We start from the raw sequence: 24,195 nt of genomic DNA, 5'->3' as shown, positions 1-24,195 counted from the left end.
GGGGTGTCTGCAGCGAGCTGCTGGGCTCAGGCATGTGCCTGGGGATGCCTGGCAGGGGCAGGACCTGTGGGGACAGGGCACCGTGCCCCTTCCCACATCCCCTGCAGCCCAGGGTGGGGTGCTGTGCAGGCTTTGCTGCCGGCAGCCTTCCCTGGGGGGTGGGGGCTAGCTCTGGCGATGGGCAGCCAGAGCTGAGCCCCGCTGGAAGGGGTTAACAAAGATACGAGCCGGGACAGAGCCTGTAAATACAGCCAGAGCTCCAGGAAGTGCCACCCCCTCCACCCGATGCCTTCCAGGCTGCCTGGACCCCCGCCCTGCCAGGAGGAGTGCAGGGATGGCACCCATCGAGGTTGTCTGTCCCCCCCGCTACATCCCGGCCCACGTGTCTGAGCATGGGAAAGTGAAATCACTGCCCAGGCATTGCTGGCGGCTGAGCGAATGGCCACCATGCCTTACATGAGCCGCCAGTGATGCAGCCGGTGATCGCTACCTCATCTCCCTGGCATGAGTGATGCTATCGAGGCCTGCAGGAGAGCAGACAAACACTGCAGCATCCTCAAGGACCTTGAGGGCAGCCAGTCATCCCCACATCCATGTGGACCAGAAGGGCGCCTGGCACCCCAGCATCCCCATGGCCACTGGCACAGGTGAATGTCCCCATGGACCATGAGGACCAATTGCCATCCTCAGCCTGTTCCTGGGCTGCAGGGATGGGTGAACACCCCTAGCACCCCCAACAGATTGCAGGGATAGCTGGAGATGTGTGATGGGGGAGGGTATATGCCTTGAGCACCCATATGGATGTGTGGAGGTAGCTGATCTCTTCCAGCACTTAAATGACCCTGGGAACAACAGGTCAAACCCAGCATCCTTGTGGAGCACAGAGGTAACAGCTCACCCCGAGGACCTATGAAGACCCAGGGGGGCAAGCAAACACCCTGCAGCATCTATACAGGGGATAGCTGGACACCTCCATTATCCACGCATGCCGTGGGGCAGCCAGGCGCCCCCAGCATCCCTGTGCCATTCAGAGACAGGCCATCATCCCCAGCATCCCCATCACCTGGGACACAGGAGTAAGGATCAGGGGCAGCCAGACACGCTGTGTGCCCACATTGCCGGCCCCAAGTCCTGGTGTGGGCAAAGGCATGGGGGCAGCTGGGGTGAGCAGTGGGTGGGAGGCTGCAGCTTGTAGGGCACCCACCAGCTCTCAGGACCCCAGTGGGCCAGGCTGGGCTGCAGTTCAGGCAGAGAAGGAGAACAATCTCCTATTTAGACAATAGCACGTGCCCTGGGTCCGTCAGCACCAGAGAATGGGCCACACAGTCCTTCCCTCTTAGGGTAACGGCGCCTGGGAGGCTCATGGCTGTAAAAGGAGCGGGATGGAAGGAGACGGCTGGGGGCCAGGAGGGAGGAGGATGGATGCCCTTGCTGCCTCATTCCCATCTTTCCGCTCACCCCTGAGCCAGGGCCAGGCATGGGGGGGGCATGGGGGCCCTGGCAGCAGGGTACAGGGCTGAGGAGAGGCTGCCCAGCTCCAAGCCCTGAGAGGTGCATAGCACGGGTAGGCTGTGCCCAGTTCCCCGTGTGGCTTAAATCCTGGGGGAGCAGTGGGGAGGGAGGTCCGGGGAGGAGGGGCAGATGCAGGATGCAGCTGGCTTCCCTCACAGGGATGTCATGACCGGAGGGAGTTGTTTGACGTTCCAGCTCTCCCGACGCCTTCCCGGCAGCAGCCTTATCCCAGGGCTTGGTGGGAGCTGGGGTTGGGCCAGTGTGGGGGCTCAGGGGCCACTTCCCAGGCTCCATTGGTCTGGGTCAGCCCAGCCTGGGATGGAGCCATGGGGAGGCTGAAGGGGGCTGGGCTGGACAGGAGGCACTCCTGCACCGCTGCTATCTACAGCCTCCGCACTTTTTGCAGCCCCTGGGGTTTTAGTTGGCATGGAGCACTTGGGGCTGCGTCCCTGGGATGGGACTCAGGCAGGGTTCCTGGTTCCTGCTCCTTGTCCCCTGCTTCCTGTGCTGCCAAACTCCACACGCAGATGGGGCTTTCCTAAGAGGCTGCGGAAATTCCAAGGCATTTGTCCACACTCTGCAAGCCGTGGGGCCCCTGCCTGCACAGAGCCATCCCAGAAGGCTGTCACGGCAGCTGTGGAAGAGCCACTTCAGTTTGTCCTAGAGTAGGGTCAGGAGGACGCTCCTGGTTAACCGCTCTTTGCTGCTTCCCTCCTAGCAGCAGTGCCCAAGAGTGCATTTCCCCTCCATGGGGCACCCCAACTCTGCACCTCCCTGCTCTGTGGGGTGAGGATAGGGACAAGGGCTCTCCAGAGTGGGGTCTGCATCATCCTACCTGAAGCACCAGGCCAGGGTTGTCAAGCACCACTGGACACACCACCCCTGGGGGGGTCATCCTTCCCACCCCCCTAGTCAGCAGGGCAGAGGGATGGGGTCACGGGAAGGGACAGCTGAACAGTACAGCTGCCACTATGCTGGCACACAGCCCTGGGGTACCCTGTGCTGGTGTGGGCACCCACCTGCCCCTCTGCACCCCAGCCAAGGCCTGGCACGCCACCCTGCTGGCCCTCACAGGGCAGGCAGGGCACATGTGTGGGGCTTAAGGATGACAGGGCATGCTGGGAGCAGGGCCAGGAGGAGCAAGGATGCAGTCTTTTTTTCCATCTTCTCCCCCCTCGGCCTCAAACCCTCCTTCCTTCCATCCTCCCCCCTTTGCTGGGATGAAACAACCCCATCTGGAAATACCTTCCCTTTTAAAGGCAGGCTCCACCAGGCAGCGTGCACCCTCTGCACCTCTGCCACATTACGCTGCCACTAGGCAGGCGGGAGGCGCTCCAGGGATGGGGGGTTTGGGGGGACAGAAGGGGTGCAAGGCATTGAGCTGCATGGCTGTGGGGCCCAGACCTTTGCTGGCCCCCCAGGTGGGAGGGAGCAGGCAGGCAGCAGCCAGGAGTGCCACCCAGAGCCGGGGCAGTTGAGGATGCTGCTGTGACCAAGCCCAAGCCTTTGTCATGCTGATGCTGCCGTGGGTGAGCCCTGGCATCTACTTTGCAGCCAGAGGGCCAGGAGGTGCGGGTCCATGCAGGACTCAGCGTTGCTCCGGCTGCTGAGTCACCCTGTGCCCAGTGGCACGTGGCGGTCCCCTCTGCCATAGCTTCCAGGGACAGAGGTGCTGGGGCTGTGCCAGGCTGATGTCAGCCAAAACAGCCCAGCTTGTAGGGCTGGCGGTCACCAGGTGTGCCAGTGGGCCTGGGGAGGAGGTGGTGCTGCCCATGCGAGGGGCAACCCCCGAGGGGTTCTCCCAGCACAGCCCCCCTCCCTCAGGATGTCTTCTTTGGCTGGCATGGGTTTGTGCATGGCCTCAGGGGTCCCTGCCATAGCCCACTGCCCGTGCAGGAGGTGGGAAGCTTTGGTGGGGGTCCTGGGGTAAACTAGGGTATTCCTCATTCTGGGAAGATTTGGGGAATTGGGCTGGGATTTCTGATCCCCAAAATACTGACAGGCCAAGGCAGAGGCTGAGGAGACTGGGCAGAGCTTGCAGCACCCCAGGATGATCTGGGGACCTTGTCCTGTTCTTGGGGTGATGGGGACCAGAGGGGGACTGGGGCTGCTCCAGGCAGAATCCCTATCCAGCCATACCCTCCACACACCTGGCGCAAGAAGGGTTAACAGGTTGCCTCCCCCGGCTATAAATACCTATGTCCCATGCATATGAGCTCGGGAGGCTATTTTGGTTGGGTGCCTGCTGCTTCGGGAATGTGGAGGACCCGGGGTGGGGGGGTAGGGGGGTGTGATGTCACCCTCACCGGTTGCTGGGCCCCAGCACCTGTTAGGGGTCACTCAGCAGCACCCCGAAAGCACCCAGCCCCAGGCTGGCACCCAGCTCCCCGTATCAGAAAGAGGGGTTTGGGTGGTGGGTCAGCACAAGGGCACTCAGGGCAGGGGTCCTACCACATCCCTCACTCCCCAGGGCTCTCCCTTGCCCCCCCTCGTCTGGGGGTGGGGGCTGGAGTCTGGCACCATATGGAGAACTGAGCCTGGTGTGCTTGCTATGGGGTGGGTCAGGGCATCATCAGGAGCATTTTGGGGTGTTCAAGGCCAGTTTGGGGACTGTGACTACTGGGCATAGGGTCTGGCTCAAGGGGCTCAAAGTAACAGTGTGAAGGGCTGAGTCCCTTTCTTTCCCCCCTCATGCCAGCCCAGGCCGTCGTCTGTTTGTCTGGGCACCCCCAGGTGGCACTGCACCCCGACGGGGGGGTGGTGGGGGTGGGGGTGGGGAGCTCACCACCAGCCTGCCCCACTTCCTCCCCTAGCACCCCCAGGGCTGGGGCAGTGCAGTGGGGGTCGAGGGGTGGCTGATACACTGGTAGAGTCTGGGAGTGCCCGGGAGTCGACGGGCATCGTCGTCATCTGCCTGGGGTGGGCAGGTGAGGGGCAGTGGGCGGGGGCTGGCGGCTGTCCCCCCTGCAGCAGCATCCCCCAGCTGCCCGGCAGCAGGAGGAGCGGGTGATGTCAGCAGGATACAAATAGCGGCGGCGCAGGTCCCCTCCCGAGCCTCGAGCCTCGCCGAGCTGCCGGCCGCTCGCCAGCCCCGCTGCCTGCTCCCTGCTCCGGCCTCGCCGCCCCACGCCGTCACCATGAGCCAGTCCTACTCCTCCAGCCAGCGGGTCTCTTCCTACCGCCGCACCTTCGGCGGTGCCTCCCCGGTCTTCTCCCGTGCCTCCTTTGGGGGCAAGGGCAGCAGCGGCAGCTCTGTCACCTCCCGCGTCTACCAGGTGTCCCGCACCTCCGCTGTCCCCAGCCTGTCCAGCTTCCGCACCACCCGCGTGACACCCCTCCGCTCCTACCAAAGCACCTACCAAGGTGCCGGTGAGCTGCTGGACTTCAGCCTGGCCGATGCCATGAACCAGGAGTTCCTCCAGACCCGCACCAACGAGAAGGTGGAGCTGCAGGAGCTCAATGACCGCTTCGCCAACTACATCGAGAAGGTGCGCTTCTTGGAGCAGCAGAATGCCATGATGATGGCTGAGGTGAACCGCCTGCGGGGCAAGGAGCCCACCCGCGTGGCTGAGATGTACGAGGAGGAGCTGCGGGAACTCCGGCACCAGGTGGACCTGCTCACCAGCCAGCGGGCCCGTGTTGAAGTTGAGCGTGACAACCTGCTTGATGACCTGCAGAAGCTCAGGCAGAAGTAAGTAGGGGGCCCTGGCATGTCCCTGTGGGCATTTATCCATGCATCTCCATTTCTAGGGTAGGTGGTTGCAGAGCTCCCTCTGGCAGCCCCTCAGGTGCTCACTGCCATCCTTGTACCCCACACTCGGAGCCGATTATGGCCTTACTACTCTGTCCCCCTCGTCCCATCCCCTAGGGTGAGAGAGCACCCCAGCCGTGCTTCTTGCTGGCTGCACCCATGTGCAGGGCACTTTGCAGGTTGCCAGGTCCTGACCTGGTGGCTGTGAGTTTTGGGAGGGAGAAGGGCACCTGCGACCTGCTGCACCAGTGCTGGGTGCTCCCCGACACAGGGCATGGGGCAGGCGGTGGGGAGCTGACCCAGCAGCATGCAGCAGTGCGAGGGAAGTGCCCACAGCCTGGGCATCTCAGCAGGGCAGTCCGGATGGTGCTGCCAGCCCTCGCCAGGTGCCCAGGCGGCACCCAACGGGCAGGCTGGCTCTGGCAGCAGGGGTGTCCTCCATACCGTCTTGCAGTGGGGCTGAGGCCAGGCTGTGATGCCATGGGATCTTGAGAGCTGGGGGATCAGAGTTCCCCCTCCCCAGGGTCCCCATCCCTGCTCACACCAGGGAGGGCTGCCAAGCCCATGGGTGAGCTGAGCCCTGTGGGACAGACAGATGGACAGAGCCAGCCAGGCAGGGCGAAGCAGGGGGGAGGATGGCCCTGGGGGCCACCAGCTCCCCATGTGAAGGAGGGGGAGGAGGAAGCGGCCACACTTCCACAGGCCTGCCGTGGGTGTCCATGGTGCCCCAGGAGCAACAGGGACTCCCCAAGGATGCTGTGGGCCTTGCTGGTGCTGGGGAGGGGGCTGGGGCCAGGGGGTAATAGCCACAAGGGCGGCCAGGCTGAGTGACCCCCCAGGGACTGACCAGCATGGGGGCACCCGGCATCAGGGACAGATGCTCAGGGGAAGCTGCTTGTTTTGATGCTGGTCTGCACCTTCTCTCCTGGCCCCTGTGCCCCAGGAACACAGAGTCCCCATCTCCTGGGGGTGACACCACCTGCTGCCTCCCCCTGCAACCCCAGCCTCTGCCCCAGACAGCCAGCACTTGGGATCCTGGCGGGGCAGAGCCCCTGATGCTGGGAAGCTGGGGGTGGCGGCAAGGAGGACCCCTCAATGTCAGGGGAGCAGCAGGGCCCAGAACAAACGGGTGTTGGGTTCCTGCCACCCCGTGTGCCAGCACTGCCTGGGCACCTCTGCCTCCTCCCTGCTGCCTTCCTCCCGACCCGCACTGCCCCCTCCTGTGGCACAGCCTGGCTCCCCAGCCCTGACCTTGGGCTCACACCCCAGTGGTCCCCACTCCACACCCCATCCCACAGCACCACTAAGAGCTGTCTGTCCTCCTGCTCTCCCCACGATGGCTCAGCCGGTGGCCATCCCTCAGACCCCCCAAGCTGGATCCTGCACCCTGTTGCCCCCGGCTGCCGGCCACTCTCCCCTATAAGGGCCGGGGCAGCGCACGTGGCACCGAGCTGACCTCATGCCTTTGTGCTCTCTCCAGCGTTGACTATAATAGGGAATGGGAGGAAGAGCCCCTGGCCTCTTGCCAGCCCTCCCGCCGCCTGCTGGGACTGCAGGACAATCCGCTGTCTTCTCACCGGACCATGCTGGGCTCAGGGACAGCTCAGGGGGACATCGCCGCTGGGGGATAGGGCTTCCTCTGGACCTCCCTAACCTCCCCTCTTTGCAGGCTGCAAGAGGAGATCCAGCTGAAGGAGGAGGCTGAGAACAACCTGGCTGCTTTCAGAGCTGTGAGTACCTGTCCCTCCAGGGTGGCACAGGGCCTCCACTGCCCTCCCACCCCCATCTCCCCCCTGGCAGCCTGGCCCCAGCACCAGGGCATGGGCCTGGGCACAGCTTTACACCTTCCTTCCCTGGTGCTCACCTGCACCACCCTCTGCTACCTCTCACTCTGTGTCCCCCCAGGATGTGGACGCAGCCACGCTGGCACGCATTGACCTGGAAAGACGCATCGAGTCCCTGCAGGAGGAGATTGCCTTCCTCAAGAAGGTGCATGAGGAGGTAGGTCAGGGGTGTCCCCCTTTCCTGGAGGCACCCATGGGGATGAGGGACAGAGTGGGTGCCCTGAGGTGTCACCTTGTCCCCCCAGGAAATCCGGGAGCTGCAGGCTCAGTTGCAGGAGCAGCACATCCAAGTGGAGATGGACATCTCCAAGCCCGACCTGACGGCCGCACTGCGGGACATCCGTGCTCAGTATGAGAGCATCGCTGCCAAGAACATCGCGGAGGCTGAGGAGTGGTACAAGTCCAAGGTGTGGGAGGCAGCGGGCTCTGGGCTGGCCCTGGCACAGCAGGTCCCAGCCATCCCAGTGGCCATGCCCACTGACCCTGGTCTCTCCACAGGTCTCTGATCTGACACAGGCAGCCAACAAGAACAATGACGCGCTGCGACAGGCAAAACAGGAGATGCTGGAGTACCGGCACCAGATCCAGTCCTACACCTGTGAGATTGATGCCCTCAAGGGCACGGTGAGCTGCGGGCAGTGGTGGGGAGATGAGCAGCTTCCCTGCAGGGACCTGCTGCTCCAGGGATGCTCTGGGACATCTCTGGGGTGGGGGGCTCTTCCCAGCAATCTGAGTTGCTGCCATGGGGTGACTTGTACCCAAGATTTGGGCTGCGCCTCTCCCAGTGGAAGCCTGTGCCTCTGTGAGATGTTTTGGCAGAGCCCCAGGGTCAAGGCGCAGATTGCAAAAGGTTCCCCAGCCTTGGAGGCTCCAGGCAGGCGGGCACAGGGTTCAGGGTGTCTGGTTGCAGGCTGGGAAGGTGGCTGCAAACAAACAGGGCACAACAGTCCCATTTTGGCACAGTCATGGTCACAGGAGCCAGCCAGCAGCCACCAGTGTGGCAGTGCCACCCCTGGGCAGCCCTCTGGTGCTTCTGCACCTCTCCATGCCCTCCTGCTGGGGTAGGATGGCTTTGCTGGCAAGCCTGGGCACCTGGGCAGAGGGTTCTGGGGTTGCCCAGCTTGCCCCTGCCAGACCCTACTGCGCAGCGCTGGGCAGACAAAGGGTGACAGCTACCCACCACGGTCCCATATCAGCTGGACCCAGTCCAGGCCTGACCACGGGTCTCCCCTAGGACCCCTGCAGCATTCCCAGCTCCCACCACAGGTGACTCCTGGTCCCTCTGGGTCTCCCCCATTACTGACCCCCCTGTGCCCCCAGAACGACTCGCTGATGCGCCAGATGCGGGAGATGGAGGAGCGCTTTGCAGGGGAGGCTGGAGGGTACCAGGACACCATTGCCCGGCTGGAGGAGGAGATCCGGCACCTGAAGGACGAGATGGCTCGGCACCTGCGTGAGTACCAGGACCTGCTCAACGTCAAGATGGCCCTGGATGTGGAGATCGCCACATACCGCAAGCTGCTGGAGGGCGAGGAGAACCGGTGAGCAGCAGTGGGGCAGGACAAGGTGGGGGGACTAGCAGGGTCAGCTGTTTTTTGGGGCTCCCACTTCAGTGAGCAGCTGCCCAAGGGCTGGGTCTGGCTGGCACTGAGCTCTCCCCTCCTTGTTCCCGCAGGATCAGCATCCCCATGCACCAGACCTTTGCCTCTGCACTCAATTTCCGAGGTCAGTATTGCCCCATGAAGAGGGGGACTTGCGATGAGTCCCCAGGGGTCCCCAGTGTGGGGGCAAATCTCCCTCCTGGGGGGCTGCAGCTAGGCTAGCAGGGCACCCATGGGTGCCACGCTGAGCCCCTGCTGTGGGAGCACTCATTTGGGTGTTGCCATGAGCTGAGGGGGAGTTAAGCCAGGGCTCCTGAAGCCCACCAGTGGCCCCAGCCCCACTGCTGTGCCCCATGCCACATCCCTGTGGTCCTATCTCCTATGTCCTCCTGCCCGCAGAGACCAGCCCAGAGCAGCGTGGCTCCGAGGTGCACACCAAAAAGACCGTGATGATCAAAACCATCGAAACCCGTGATGGAGAGGTGAGCACAGGGTGGCACCAAGGTGGGAGGGGGGTGGGGGGGGCCGGGCACAGCACCTGTCCCCGTGCTCAGGGACTCCAGTGCTGGCACGGCATGGCGTCTCACGGTGCCTCTCTCCCGGCAGGTGGTGAGCGAGGCAACCCAGCAGCAGCATGAAGTGCTGTAGAGGAGGCTGCTCCAGCAGCCCACTGGCACCTTCTGTCCCTGCCTCCGTCCCGCCGCCAAGCCCCCCTCCTGCTCCCCACCTCGCCCCCCGGCGCTCCCCAGCACTGCCTGAGGGCTACCCCTATGCAGGTGCCTCCAGGCCCCCTGCACCCCCCGGGCTTTCTCCTTTGGCTTCAGAAGGCTTGCTCTGCTTTCGCAGCTTCGCAGCCGCAGTGCCAGCATCAGGATCAGGCCCAGGCCAGGGGGGCGGGGGCGGCAGGAGGGAGGGAGGGGACAGACAGGAGGGGCTGGGGGGAGCAGGTGGTGGCCTGGGCCAGCTCCCCAGAGAGCCGGACGGTCCCAGCAGCGGGTTCTGGATCCCCCTGCAGCCTCCTCCATGCACTGGGCAAGGGCTCTGGGTTCATCCCACAGGAGCGGGGTCCCGTCCCCCCCATGCCGGCACCACTGGCCTCCCTGGAGCTGGCACTTTTCTGGGTGCATGGTGGTGGTGGTGGTGCTGGGGACAAGCGGGTTCTGGGCTGAGCCCCCTGTTCTCTGCCCAGGTCGGAGCCAGGGTGCTCCCAACCTGTGTCCCCACCGGCCCAGGGGTCTGGGGCCCTGTGCTCCCCCTGGCCCAAGAGGCAGCCCCGTGGGGCAGAGGAGGGCAGCACCCAGCTCTCCCTTTGCCCAGCAGCAGGAGGCTGTGTGGGGCCAAGCTCATGAGCCGAGAGGGTACCCGTAGGTGGACACAGGAGAGAGGAGGAGTGAGAGAGTGGGAGAGAGCGGGGAGAGAAGGAGAGGAGCCAGAGAGAGGCCCGGGGGCCAGGGCAGGCACCCCCATCCCTCGCCCCACTGCACCCCCACCCCACTGCATCTACGTGACTCTTCAGGCGGCTGAAATAAACAGCGGAGCATCACTCCTTTCTCCCAGTGCATCTCTGGGGCAGGGATGGGATGGGGTGGCGGAGAGGTGGCACGCGGGGGGGGCATCGCATGGGCCCCCAAGGCTGGGCTGGGGTGGATGCAAGGTCAGCATCCTCCTGAGCTGTTTCTTCCCTAGGCTGCTGGTCCCCCCAAAACATGTGTGACCCTCACACTGAAGGTGCCCCAGAGCATTTTGCTGCCTGTGGTGGTGGATTTTCCAGTTGCGCTGTGTCAGGGAGCCCTGCTAGGACTGGGGACAGTGCCAGCCAAGCCCTGAGCAGCTTTGGAGGGGCTCTGGTGTGACTGTCCCTTGTGTCTCCCCCATACACCCTGGGCCTCACACCTTGGTCTGGTGGCTCTCAGCCCCACAGCCACCTTGTTTCTGCCCTCACCCAGGCCAGCCCTGCCCCAGACCCACACTTGCCCGGGACCTCTCCAAGCACGCCTCCATTGCCACCGACCTGCAAGCAGAGCCCCCCTTATCTCAAATCTTTCTCCACCCCAGTATCCCATGGACATCAGCCCCACCACTCCAAGCCTGCCCCCACCTCAGGCTGAAACTCCAGCCTTATCCTACACCCTGTGCCCTCTCCCCGCCAACACACGTGCCCCCCTCCCCATGGCCAGGGTGTGGTGTCCTTGGCTTCAGCTCCTTCAGCCCAGCGATGGGGGAATGCAGCAGGGGAGCCCGGGGTCAAGCATCCCACGGGGGGGAGAGATTCAGGGCTGCTCTGCCCTGGGAGGTGTCAGAGGGTCTGCACCCCACTTGGTGCAGCAGAGCCCTGGGAGAGCAGAGGGCTTGGCAGCAGGTGGCGTTTTAGGGACAAGGCAGGTGCTGCTGCCAGCAGCGGGGAGGGGTCCGGGGGGTCCCTGATGGAGAGGCCAGCGTGGCGAACCCCAGTTTTGGCTGCGGGGCCGGCCTGGGCCAGGGGGGTGTTGGATTTCAAAGACTGTCTCCAGCAGGTGGCCCTGTGACATCGAGGACGGTTGTCAGGTCTGCCCCGGGGAGAGGCGACACCTCCCTCCCTGCCGGGCCCAGGCTGGCGGAGGCAGGGCTGCGCCCCTGGGGCTGGGGGGACAGGCAGGGGACACAGCAGCCCTTTGCCCGCAGGGCAGTGCCGGCAGCGGAGAGCCCCCCAAGCCTCTCGCGGGCTTCTCCAGCCCAGAGACCCCCGTGCTTGCTCAGTTGCTCTGCAGCTGGGCTGCAGGTCTAGCAGGGCAGCAGCTCTGGTGTGCTCCAGCCGCTCAACCTGGGGGGATCCTGGCACCTTCTCCTTGCCGGTGATGCTTCACCGATGCCGGCGCCTTGGCCTGGTAGTGTGCCAAAGCCAGTGGGGCTGGTCTGCAGCTGGAAAGCAGTGTGCCATGTCGCTCACATCTTGCTCACTTGGATTTACAGCCCCCAGCGAGGGCGGCTGGGGCCAGGTGCCCAGACGTGTGCCATCACACTGGGAGCTGGAGGAGCCCTGCCTTGCCCGGGGGAAGCGAGGCAGCACACGGCAAAGGCAGTCCCTGCTTGCTCGCTGCCTGGAGCGCAGCAAGTGGGAGCAATCGTGAGACACCCCAAATCCAAAAGCGGGGTGCTCCTGCTCCAAGCAGGGCCTGAATGGGGAGCTGGCTGGGACCCACGCTGTCCAGGGCAGCGAGGCAGGGACTCAGTGAGAGAAATGGGGTTTCACTGTGTTTGCAGCCTCCTGGTAGGGTGGATGTGGGGTGAGCAGCGATGCAGCAATCCCCCCTCTGCTGCCTGCTGGGGATGCGGCAAAGGGGACACGTGGGGCTGGCTCCTGCCTGGGGTCTCTCATTGCAGGAAGCATGAAGGTGTCCTTTCCCTTCACATGCCACCAGGGTCTCTCTGTCCCAGTCTGGTGACACTGCTGGAGAAGGCAAAGCGGGGAGGAAGGCTGGGTCCTTCCCACCCCCCCCCCAAGCCTCACTGCTAATATGGAAAGGCTCTGGCCCCTTTTCTATCTTTGCAAGAGGAGCTGGGCTGCAGGGCCGGGGCGGCGGGTGCGAGAGGGGGAGCCCAGCCAAGGAATGTGACATATCAGAGGCAGCTGCCACTTGGAGAGAGGGAGCAGAGGGAGCGCAGCTCACCGGGGGCTGCGCGGGACGGGACGGGTGAGGGGGGGGGACGCCACGGCCCCAGCACCGGGACAGCTCAGCGAGTGGCCAGCATCCGCAGGACTCACACCCAGGCCGGTGGAGAAGCAGGTGCCGAGGTGCTGGGCAGGCTCGGGGTTGCAGCAGAGCATGGGGTGTGGGTGCCGCACTGCACCGGGCACTCGGTGAGTGGTGGCTCAGCGAGTGACAAGCCGAGCCCCAGCCTAAAAATAGGCCCTTGCTTGCCCACGGCGCTGCGACCTTCGGGGCTGCAGCCGGTGGGGGGGAAGCAGTGAACCAGACGGCACCTGGGCCGGGGGGCCACACCTGCCCCGGGACCCCTGGCAGGCACCCAGCACCCCCGGGCTGCAGGCAGGGGGAGAAGAGGGGCACGGTGGTGCCAGCTTGGGGTGGTGGGGGTCACGGGCGTGGGCAGGGGAGCTGCAGACCATGCACCGAGCGCAGGGACGTGGTGGCACGGGTAGGGCCAGTGGGGAGCCTCGGGTGGCCCCACCAAGCCCCGGCATCCCGCCGAAGCGCGCCAAGGTCACGGCGGACCCTGGGGTGCCCGAGGAGGGCCCGGCTCGCCTGGCAGCACCGTGTTTTGTGCGGAAGCTGAAGAATGCAGCTATCGGCACCGGCTGCGACATCCGGCTGCGGGTGGTGGCGGTGGGCAACCCCCGGCCCAGCCTCCGCTGGTACCGAAACAATGAGCTGCTGGCCCCACGTGGGGAGGAGTACGGCACCCTCTGGATCCGGGACAGCAAGAAGGAGGATGCTGGTGTGTACACTTGCATCGCTGAGAACGAGCGGGGAGAGGCCATGACCAGTGCCGTGCTGGCCATCATTGACATGGAAGGTAAGAGTGGTGTAGCCGCTGGTGCGGCCCTGAGCCCAGGTTTGTCAAGGGTGGCAGCAGCGCTTTGCAGGCTCTGGCCACAGTGCATGCCTGGGGGCGTCCAGGGCTGGTCTTCATTGTGCCCACTGCGCTGCAGGCTGGGGTGCCCAGTGCCAGTGCCGGCAGCACTGGGGCAGCTCTCTGGCCTGGAGCTAGCATGTGGCTGCAGTGTCCACTGCCAGGCCGGGCAGGGTGCCAGGGCCAGGCACGGAGGTGTCAGGAGCATGTGATGCCAAGCCTGCTTGGGGCAGGAGGAGAGAGAGAGAGAGCAGGAGAGAGATGTGGCTCAGGTGTGTGGCACTGATGGTGCCACCTTCTGCAGCCACCCACACTGTACCTCGGTACCCCCCCAATGCCCCTGCATGTGCCACTCCTGTGCATGACAGAGCCGCCCATAGCATCACCATCGCAGCCGTACCAGGCACTGGGGTTGCACTGGACTGGGGCGAAGGGGCAGGAGCTTAACACTGCAGGGGGTTAAAGTGGGTGGAGCCTATGTCCTGCAGTGGGTGGGGCCTGGTTTTAATTGACAGGGGTGGATGCAGCTTTTCCTGGTACCCAGAGCCCCCTAGCAACACCCACTGCCCAGCTCCTCATCCCTGGCTCCTTGGGCGCACAGGGAGTGCATGGGGGCTGCTGCAGGCCCTTGCATGGGTGGGCCTCATCCTGCACAGGGGGCCAGGCAGGTTTGGGGCTCAGCCACCTCTGCCCCAGGATGGATGCTACCTCCCCAGGGTATTGCAGACCTGGGTGTTTGGGAGCATGTGGCACTGGCCAGTGGCATTGCACTGAGACATGAGCTGTGGTGCCTGTGTGGGGACAGTGAGGGCAGGGAGTGAGGGTGCTGAGCCTGGAGGGTCTGAGGAAGTAGCTGCACCTGGGGCTTTGCAGCACCGGAGGTGTGCTGGAGATGCTGCATCTTGAGTGGTGACTAGGGAGCAGTGGTGGGGGCAGAAGGAGCCTTGGTTGTGCTGAAGGGGAGCAATGCAGGAAAAGGAGGAGTTGCTGTGTGTGAGCTGGGAGGCTGCAGAAGCATGGTGTTCAGAGGATGGAAGAAGTTGTACATGCTGCTTATGGGCCTGGTGTGGGGGCAGGGAGTAGAGAAATGCAGAAGTCTGCCTTGTGGTGGGTCCGTGCAGGGTCACTGTGCATCGCATCTTTGGGGACCGTGGCACTCTGTACTTAGATGCATTGTGCTGTGTATGCAGAAAGAGTGGGAGACATGCACTGCCCCAGGGGCAGGAGCAGCCTGTCCCAGGAGGTGTGTGTGTGTCACCCTGTTCTCCCATTCAGCTGTGTAGCTGCATCTCTCCATGGCACTGTTGGCCTGGGCCCCCCTGCCTCTGCCCAGTGGTGCGGCACCACCTGATTTCCCAAGGTGCCTGTTCCCGTTGTGCTGACGCACTCATCCCTGTTCCCAATTCCCAGCCACCGGCCCTCACCACCGCCTTTCTGGAGCAGCTGAGGGAAGGACAGAGCAGCCAGGATTGCCTAAGGTGCAGGGTGAATATTGCCCTGCCCCAGGTGCTCCTCCCAGTGAGGTGAGCAGCCCGTGGATGCACTGCCATTGAGCAAACAGCTGCCCAAAAAGACAGCCCCAGGGCAGAGATGCCTCTGGAGCCATGAAAGCTCCAGGCTGGGTGAAGATTATGGCAGCCCCCAGTGCGGCTTTGTGCTTGCCCTGGAGCAGAAGGGTCTCCGTGGTGTGGTATGCTGTGGCAGTGCCCAGGGAGCACCATGTCCTGTTGGATGCTGGAGAGCGGTGCTGGTGTGGAGGTGATGGGATGTGGTGGGGGGTCCAGCTGCGTTGCCTGGCCCTGCTGTAGGGTGCTGGTAGTTAGCGTGTTGTTACCCCAAGGCCATTTTCTCCATGCCAGCAGCCAAGCGGTGGGGTGGGTCATTGCGTGAAATGGAGGAGCTGTGCCACTGCTCTGCACCCGCCCGCCCTGACACCCTGCCAGGATGTGTGCCGAGGCTCACCTGTCTCCGGCATGGAGGTTCTGGCTGCTCAGGGGCTCCCCACATGCCCTGACAAGACTCAGCTCTCAGGGGACTCTGGAAGTTCCGCTGGTGGCTGTGCTGGGCAGGGGCACACCATCCTTGTGCCCTGGGGGGCCCTGAGCTGGGCCATTGGCCAGTTATGGGGCAAGGGGTGTGTATGCAAGGTCCCCAGGCAGGATGAGGCATTTCTTTGGGTTCAGGGTCCTGGCCCCCCAAGTCTGGAGGTGTTGGGGTGCCCTTGCTCTGTTTGCCTCCACTAGGTCAGGGTCTCCAGGGGGCACAGAGCCCAGTCCTCCACCTTCTGTTCCTGGTGAACAGGCCAGGCTGCAGTGCTCTGTGGGACCAATGCTGGCTTTGCCCAAGGTGGCTCAGGTCACTGCTGGTGGGCTGGGGGGGCTCTGTGCTGCCCAGCTCCACGCTCAGCACCAGCAGCTCCTCCTGCACCAGCTCAGCATTCCCCCTTGCTCACACAAGCCCGATTTAGCTCCTCTAATCCCTTGCCCTGAATCTGTCGCTCCACCCCACTAATGATTTTCTCCTGCTCTTCTCCCAGGTCCCCTGAGTGCGTCAGTGCCTGGTGTAGGGAGCGCATGTGTGGGGCTGGCCAGGCAGCTGGGCACAGGGGTTCCCAGGTGCACACCATCCCTACCAAGTCACACTATCCCCGCTGTGTCCCATCACTCTGCCCCTCTCCTGCTGCAGGTTTTCCCTCGTGCCTTGGCTCTATGGGCACAGGTAGGGTGTGTTGGCCCTTATCACGCCAGCACCAGGCTGGTCCAGGGGCTTCCCAGTTCCATCCAGGGACCCTGCAGACCCTTCTAGTTAGCCCTGGTCCGCACTGTGTCTCCACTGCCTCCAGGCTTGCTAAAGCCCGTATCACCTCTCAGCTGCATCTCATGATTTTTTTCCCCTGTAAACCGGATTAAATCACCTCTTAAGAACCCAAGCTAATCTCCTTTTAGAGCCGAGCCCAGCCGTCCCTTGCCATGCCAACTCTGCCTGATCCTCCCCACCAGGGCTGCCTCTTGTTTCAAGGTTGGATGTGTCCATCTTGGGCTCCCAGTACAGGGTCTTGCTTCACTCGCCTCCACCTGCAGTCAGCAATCAAACCGTCTTGGAGTCTTTCCTCTGCCCAGGGAACAGCCTGCACCCGTCTGGATTTGGGGGCAGGGAAGGGGGCAGGAGCTGCCTGGGCATGGCAGCCCTGCACGGCCCCTTCCTGTCCAGCCCTGAGGTACGGTGGGGCAGTGTGGCCATGCTTTTGTGGCTAGTGCTGCGTGGCGATAGCAGTGGCACCCCAGTGGGGATGGCTGCACTAACTGTCCCTGCAGGGCTCAGTACCTCTGACCATTTATCTTGGTGCCTAATTTTGGTCTGTTACCTTACAGGGCCATGCCTACATTTAATCCCAACTGCCCCTTCCCTCTGGAGCCCCTGCCAGTCCTGCTCAGGGACCACATGGGGCTTAAGGCCTCCTTTTGCTATCTCCTCCCTCCTTTGGGACCCTCTGGGGCTGCTTCAGCTTCCCCTTGCTGTCCCTGGCTGTCTTCGCAGCCCCGGGGCACAGCAGCATCTTGGAGGAGCCCGGGATGCAGCAAGGCTCCAGCCCAGGCTGCCATGCCCTGCCATGGGGTGGGCACCATTCCCGGCTGTGCCAGCAGAGGGGCTGCTTCTGTAGGGCTTCTTGGCCTGTGTCACCCCAGGTGCTGGTCTCAGCTGGTGCCCCTGCTGGACCTGGCCCTCGAGGTGCCCGAAGCCCCCAAGCACAGGCACGTGTTCTGGGGCTGGGCTTGTTCCCTGGGCTCCGAGCTCTGTCTGCAGCCACCTGGGGGCTGGCACAGTGGCCACACATGCTGGGTCCCCGTCCCTGGGGTGCTGCAGACCAGGATGACTGCTTCCCAGTGAGCGGAGCAGCAGGTGCAGCTGTCCAGTCAGTCACCTCCACCCCTGCCCTCTCGCCCGCTGCCGGGGTGTTATTTTTGCTGAGGAATGTGCCGTCCCCTCGATTCTGGCGGGCTGTAGGGCTTGTGTTACAGGCAAGAGGCCGAGACCTGGGCTTGCAGTTGGGTAAAATATAGCACTGCCGCTTGGGGCTGTGTGGTGGGGTGGCAGCCTCTTCCTTCTCCTGGGTCTGCTTGGTGCTCCCTGTGCCGCTCCAGCCTCCCAACACCAGGTTGCCAGCTTTTGCCCTGGCACAGTGGCACTGAGAGGGGGCTAGCTGCTTCCACCCTGCTGCCTGCACTCTTGCCTGCTTCCTCCCCCAGCTTCTGCATGCAGCCCCTCAGCCCCAGGCAGGGGGGATGCCAGCAGCAGGGCTGGCAGGTCAGGGACAAAGTGCCTCCTGCCATCCTGCTTTGTGCCTAGGCATCCAAAGCCAAGGTCACATTGCTGTCCTTCATCCCCGCATCCTCTACCTGCAGTGGGCACCATGTGCTTGGGCATCCTTCTAGTGGCGGCAAAGGGAGGGCACCTGGGATGTCCCTAACCCTATGGGAAAGGGGTCCCAGCAGAGCATCGCTTCTTCCCCAGGACGGGAAAGCTGCAGCAGTGCTGCCCTGCCCTGTGATGTGGGGCATTCTGCTGTGTTTATTTACCCCTGGGGACCGGGTTGGGGAGAGCTCCCACCTCTCCAGGCTCCCAGCACAGCCCCATCTCCTGCAGACGATCCCCAGCAGCTCCAGGAGGCACAAACACATGAAAGATTCATGCCCAGACCTCCTCCTACCTGAGACGGCTGCATGCACCCGCTGCCATCAATTATTCAAGCACCGAGACAAGGGGGCTGATGGCTGGGACTGGGTGGCTGGTGCCCAGCCAGTGCTGCGATGCAGGGGCAGCATCCATGCAGAGCTGCCGGGGAGGCCCAGCAAGGCGTGGGGAGCTGCAGCTCTCTGAGCAGCATAATTAATGCTGCATTTTGAGCAGGTGTTTGCTATCTATTTTGCTCAGGGCCAGTGTGCATCCAGCAAGCAAAGCTGGAGCTGGTGGCAAGGAGGCCACCTGCTCTGGCTCTGCCCCTTGTCCTTGCCACATCCATGCTGTTCCCCATCCCCTGCCCTGTGTCCTTGTCCTGCAGAAGAGCAGGGCAGTGCCAGGGCTGCCCCCAGGCTGGGGAAGGCAGAGGGGCTGCCCTGGGCACAGGCTGCTATCACCTCCCACTGGACACCTTCTGCAAGGACTCTGGCTTTGGCATTGTGGGGGGATTTGCAGGTGCTGCTGCCTCTGGAGAGGACACTTGGGCCCCAAAGCAGACAGTCCCTTGGAGGTGACCCAGCTGCTCCCAGCAGTGCAGCATCTCTGGGGCAGCCCTGAGCCACCCCTGGGGCTTTTGCTGAGGGATGGCCGAGCAGTAGACCCACAGTCGCAGGGAAGAGCTGTGTGCCTGGCCAGGCAGAAGCCATAGCCAATGGGGCAGCAGATGTGGCAGTCAAAGGATACCCGAACGACTGCAATTTGGCTGGGCATATATGGTTCCTCCCTGTGGCCAGCCCTGGGGCTGTCCCTGAAGGTGCTGTGATGGCAGCACCCTTGCCCCAGAACCGCTGTGTACCAAGCCCCAGCCTTGGTGCTCCTCCCTGGCACCCCTGACCAGGCTTTTATCCCACTTGAGTGTGGAAAAAAAGGCACAGGCTGTGCAGGTCTGTGGCAGGACCGCAGGCATGCACAGCCTGGGTGAGAGCACCTGGCAGGGAGACTCTAGGTGCAGGGAACCTGGCCGATGAGCTCCACAGCCTGCCCCTTTACCCAGCTCTGGCTCAGGGGCACCCACCTTTGTCACCACCCAGGGCTGGGGGGCCCAGCAGAGTCCTCTGGCTCTGACAAGAGATTCCCTTAGTGCCAGCTCTGGCATACGTGGGACTTGCCTGACGTGTGGGGTCTCCACGGAAACCCCGCAACATCACTTGAATTGTGGGACTGTCAGAAATGTTGTATAAACAGCTCCTTTTGTACTGGGTAATTTGCAAGTTATTATGGAGCCATGAAAAGCCTCACGTTGGGAGTCAGGATGGGAGGAGAAGCAGAGAAAAGCTGCTGGAGCTGCCAAGCGTTGTGGGGAGTGTGGTGCCTGTGTGTAGCCCTGCATGGGGTGGCCGGCTCCCCAGGGGACAGGTGAGCATCATGGGGACAAGCGCTGGGTGGGGGAGGCCTCCAGCAGCATCCCCATGGATGCTCTGTAGTGGGAGGGGATAGCTGGACAGCTGGTGGGGCTGGGAACTTGGCAGCCTCTCCAGGAGCCTGGGAAGGGGAACGATGCGTGTTACAGGGCTCAATGGCTTGGTGAGCTGGTGACACAGGGCACTGAGAGCTGTCAGGGGCACAGCAGACAGGAACAACCCCGGTGAGGCTGTGGGCTGGGACGGCCCCTCTGTCTTATTTGTGGCATCACCCAGAGAACGGGGACAGGTCATCAGGGTTGGGGACCCTCAGCAGGGGAAGGCATGCCAAGGCCACGTCTGCGCCCCAGGAGCTCTAACAGGTCTTAATGGCCCTGACCAGCCCCACCGGGGGCCCCCACTGACAGCTTCTGCCCACACCCCAGGAGCCCCATTCCGACCCCATCCCAGGCACCCAGCCATGCCCTGAGCTGTGCCATGCATCATCACCTCAGCACGAGGGGAGGTTTCATGTCTGTCATGCAGTGTGGAGAAGGACAACGGCCTACCTCTCCGGGTCAAGCTTGCATCCCTGCCAGACACAAAGCAGTGATGGTAGCCCAGGGCTCAGCAGTCCAGCCCTGTCATCCTGTGTGGGTCCTGAGGCACATGGGGGGCAGGGTGCACTGGGTGCCTGGGGCTGAAGGCTGTGTGGTTTGCGAGGAGAGGCTATGTGGTGTGCAGGGGGGCTCGTGCTGTGGCAGGGGGCGGCTGTGAAGGACTGTGCCTGTATTAGCTCTCGTTCATGTGCAGGCAGGTCAGCAGTGCTGGGACCCACACCCTGTCTTGCTAACGGGACCCTTATGCATTGCCGCTGGCTGGAGGACACAGGGGACTGATGGGAGGCTGGCAGTGCTGGTGAGCCTGGATCTTGGCTGGGCAGTGCCATGGCACGCTGCGGCTGTGCTGCTGTGTGCAGGGTTGTGGCAGCTGTGGCAGTGGAGCTGCCCCGTTTGGGGGCCCTTCGGGGGCAGCGTGTGGAGGGCAGCTGTGTGCAGCGCTGGAGCGGTGCGGTGTGTTATTCATGTCCCCGTCGGGGTGCGGGTGGGAGCTGCGGTGGTGGGATGTGCCCTGTGGTACTGAGCACCGGAGAGAAGAACAGCCCCTGCCCCCGGCGGTGGGGCAGGAGGGACCCGTGGTAGGGGACAGTGGTACAGCTGTATTGCTGAGCCGGGGGCGCGGACCCCCGGGTGCCGTGGAGCTAAAGCCAGCGGGGGGAGGACGTGTTCCCACCCCAGCCGCTCCACCACCACCACCCCCGGCCCCGCGGCTGCCCGCGCCCCCTGCCACCTGTGCCCTGCCTGTCCCCCGCTGCTGTCACTGTGTGCCAGGGCTGGCGGGGAGGCGGAGGCGGAGGCAGGCGGGGGAAGGATGGAGGGAGGAGCACTCCAGTGATGCTTCACGATCACAGCTCCAGCCCTCCCGGGAGCCCAACCTGGCGAGCCCCTTCCTCTCCCTCCACCGTCCCCAGCTGCCGGCGGTGGAGGATGCTCGGAGCATCGCTTTTCCCCGCGGCGTGCTGACAGCGGGGACCCCGCCGGGAGCAGGCTGGCGTCCCGCCGGGCCTGAGCCGCTGTGACCGGGCCAGCGGGGCTCTGCAGAAGCATGAAGAAGATCTGGGTGAAGAAGCGTTTCCAGGTAAAGGCTCCGGGCTGCCGCGCCGGCGGGCACCGGGCGGAGGGGGTCAGCGCCGGGAACGGGAGCGCATGGGTGGGTTGGGGAGGGGGGGGTTTGCCCCTCCGGCTCTGCCGCCGCCGCTCGGGGCTTCCCGGGGCTTCGCCCACCGCCGGCTCCAGCCCCGCTTGCAGAGCCGCCAGCTGCCTGCCTGTCCTCGCCAGACCGCGCCGGAGGAGCAGAGGGCAGGTGTTCAGCACTGCCTGTGCCGGCAGCCGGCCTGAGACCCCCGCCGGGGGCTTTTCCCCGTGCCACCCTCTCCCCTCTCTGCCCTCCGGAGCCGGGGCAGCAAATGGAGGCTGCTTCATGGCTCCCCCCAGCTCCGCTGCCGGTGGTCACGGAGCTGGAGACGAGGCTTTGCATGCGTCATCCCCTCCGCGTCAGGAGCATGCCTGGCACAGGCGAGGCTGCTCCGCGGGCCCCGCCGCACGCTCCGCCGCCGAGCAGGGGACAAGGACGTCACTTGGCCTCGGCGACGGGTGGAGGATGGGGGGCATCCTTCCAGGAAGCCCCCACCCCTGCGGCGTGCAAGCCCACCCCACCACTCCACCCAGCATGGCACATAGCCTCCCTGCAGTCACCCAGCCGGTGGCCCAGCAGTGACCAGGGAGGGGCTGTCACCCGCAGCCCCTTCCCAGGGGTGTGGGGCGCCCCGGGAGACACAGGTCTCCAAGGATGCCAGGAGCCACGCATGGTGGGGGTCCCTTCAGGGCAGGGTGGGTTGCACTGCCTGGCTGCCCCATCTGCCCTTGGGGGCTGCAAGCCCCGCGCGCCCATATGGTGGGGCAGGGTCCTGCTGCGCTGGTCGAGCATGGGAGGGTCAGGACACCCACAGTGGCTGTCCCTTTGCACCAGGCAAGCCACCTGCTACCTCCCCACCTCACTCCATCCCCGCTCCCTGTCTGCCTGTCTCAGACCAGCGGCACCAGTGCTGTGTGGTGCTGGGCTCCACATGTCAGGTGGTGGCAGGCTGCCAGGGCTGTGCTCCATGGTCCCAGGAGACCCTTCTTCCCCTGACTCCCCTTGGCCCCATAGCCATGGTCAAGTATGCCCCATCCCAGAGCTAGGGCAAGACCCCAGCCCGAGCAGGTGGATCTGCACCAGGTATGGGAAGGAGGCAGCACCAGGTGTCACCCAGCTGCCCTGTGGGGATCCCAGATAGCCCTTTTCCCCAGCCCGGGCTCGGTGGGCACAGAGTAGGCTCCTGGGGCTCCTCCACCCCTTTTCCTGGGTGCTGTGCCCAAGGGGGGTCCAGGCTGTGGGGTGCCCCGATCCCACAGTGACCTGTTGCGGGGTAGAGGGGAGTGGGCTCGGCCACCCTGTAGCTCTGGGTGATGGTGCCCAGCCCAGGCCTACTGGGTGTAATCACCATATTTGATGGGGAGCTGATGGCGCCGGTCCCTGGGGAAGCCACAAGAGCACCCGATAATGGCACTCAATTGCATTTTCATTTTTTAATGGGGGAATTATCCGCCGATGGTGCAGTTAATCACTCATCTATTTCCCTGGCCTGGAAGTCGGGCTGCCAGCCAGAACCAGCACAGTCAGCGAGGAGGGGAGGTGAAGCCTGGCTCAGACTGAATACAAATGTGTCTCGTGCAGTTACTGCCCTCTGGTCAGCACCATATGCAGGCAGGGGGCTGCTGGGAGTCCCCAGGTGCTGCCCAGCGGCAGGGGCTGCCGCTGCAGTTGCAGCAGCTTTGAGGCACAGAAAATGAGCCTGCTGCCCTTCCAAGGGCAACTGACTACTGGCCATGCTTGGCTGGCTGTCCCAGGGGGCTGCCTGTCCATGACCCTGCTTGGATGCTGGGGGCAGGCAGGAGGGGATGGCAGAACAGAGGGCTTCAAGAAAGCTGAGTGTCCAGCCCTGGGCTCCACGCTGGGGAGACAGGGCATGGGGTGTCAGTGTCCTGGGGAGACCCTGTTGCCCAGACTGGCTGGGAAGGATTCTCAGCCCTGGCAGCCCAACCCTGCCTGCCTGCACATCGCATCTCTGCTCTTGCCTGCCTTGGAGATCACCCCATCCCTCTGCTTTCCTGGGAGATGGCATCGGTGCACGCCAGGCCTGGCAGCTGGGTTGCCCCCAGCTGGTCCCTCCCTTGGCAAGCGAGGGCTCAGCCCTGGGTTGCAGCGCAGAGGGCAGCCAAGCTGGCAGGGAGCTCCGTGCGCCTCTGCCCCATGCTGCATCCTGCCTGCCTGCCCAGACGGCGCGAGTGAGTGCAGCCCCCATGCCTCCAGCCCCGCACAGGTGGGCCAGTCCCATGCCGCTTGTGCCAGGCAGTGTCTTTTGCAACTGGCACGGCCTCCAGCAGGGATGGGGGATGCTGTCCCCGTGCTGGGCCGGTGCCCATGATGGTGTCTGGGCCAGTGTCTGGAAGGCACTTTGCTGGCCCAGTCCCCATGCTGGCGCGGGCGGTGGCTTCAAAGGGTCTACGGAGCATTTGGGCACCCACCCAGGCAAAGACCTTGCTGCAGGCAGCGCTGGCTGCAGACAGGGATGCCAGGGCAGCAGGGCTGCCCAGGGCTGTTGCTCCCTGGGCGTGGGCTGCAGCGCAGGGGTGGGGTGCACAGTGTCACCCCACAGCACGGGCAGTGGTGTGGGGCTGGGATGCACAGTGCCATCACCAAGGGGAGTGGTGTGTGCACACAGAGGTGTGTGTGCATGGCTGGGCATGTGCTACACGTGTCCACCTACACCCATCCATTTCTGCGTGCGCGGGGGTGTGTGCCTGTGGGTACCCTGTGGGTGTGCAGCCGGGGGATGGATGTGTGTGTGAGTGTGCGTGTGAGCGGTGCCAGGAGTGCCCTGCCAGTGGGAGGGTGTGAGCGGTACCATGTCTGCTGTGCCAGTGTGTGTGTGTGTGAACGATTGTGGGTGTGAGCGGTGCCGCATGTGCTGTGATGATGGGGTGTGTGCGTGCGGGTGTGCCGTGCCAGCAGTGTGCATCCGTGTGTGAGCAGGCGCGTGGCGCCATGCCATGGGTAACGCTCTCTTCTCTTTTCCTTTGCAGAAGACTGGCCACTCGCGTCGCTTTGGGCGCTTCACGCATGGTGCGTTGAGTTACCAGGACCTGACTCCCCCTGCCACCCTGAGTGTGCTGGGGTAT

At 64.0% G+C, this 24,195-nt stretch overlaps 2 protein-coding genes across 2 annotated transcripts in view; both read left to right on the top strand.

Annotated features, from left to right (window-relative positions):
- Positions 1 to 4,555: 4,555 nt before the first annotated feature.
- Positions 4,556 to 10,251, top strand: DES (desmin). The gene is made up of 9 exons (XM_005234327.3): positions 4,556 to 5,203; positions 6,933 to 6,993; positions 7,169 to 7,264; positions 7,353 to 7,514; positions 7,606 to 7,731; positions 8,428 to 8,648; positions 8,783 to 8,832; positions 9,108 to 9,190; positions 9,315 to 10,251. Exons 1-9 carry the CDS (start codon positions 4,650 to 4,652, stop codon positions 9,354 to 9,356), a joined length of 1,395 nt encoding a protein of 464 aa, XP_005234384.1. The 5' UTR covers positions 4,556 to 4,649; the 3' UTR covers positions 9,357 to 10,251.
- A 2,560-nt stretch (positions 10,252 to 12,811) lies between these two features.
- Positions 12,812 to 24,195, top strand: part of SPEG (striated muscle enriched protein kinase) — a 38,003-nt gene continuing 26,619 nt past the window's right edge. The window contains 4 exon segments of the mRNA XM_055812115.1: positions 12,812 to 13,220; positions 14,688 to 14,800; positions 20,941 to 21,052; positions 24,100 to 24,139. Coding sequence (XP_055668090.1) covers positions 12,812 to 13,220; positions 14,688 to 14,800; positions 20,941 to 21,052; positions 24,100 to 24,139 — 674 coding nt within the window.

This window comes from Falco peregrinus, chromosome 8, assembly GCF_023634155.1.
Source record: "Falco peregrinus isolate bFalPer1 chromosome 8, bFalPer1.pri, whole genome shotgun sequence".
In the NCBI taxonomy this organism is placed as follows: Eukaryota; Metazoa; Chordata; class Aves; order Falconiformes; family Falconidae; genus Falco; species Falco peregrinus.
This window is presented reverse-complemented; position numbering and strand designations above follow the sequence as displayed.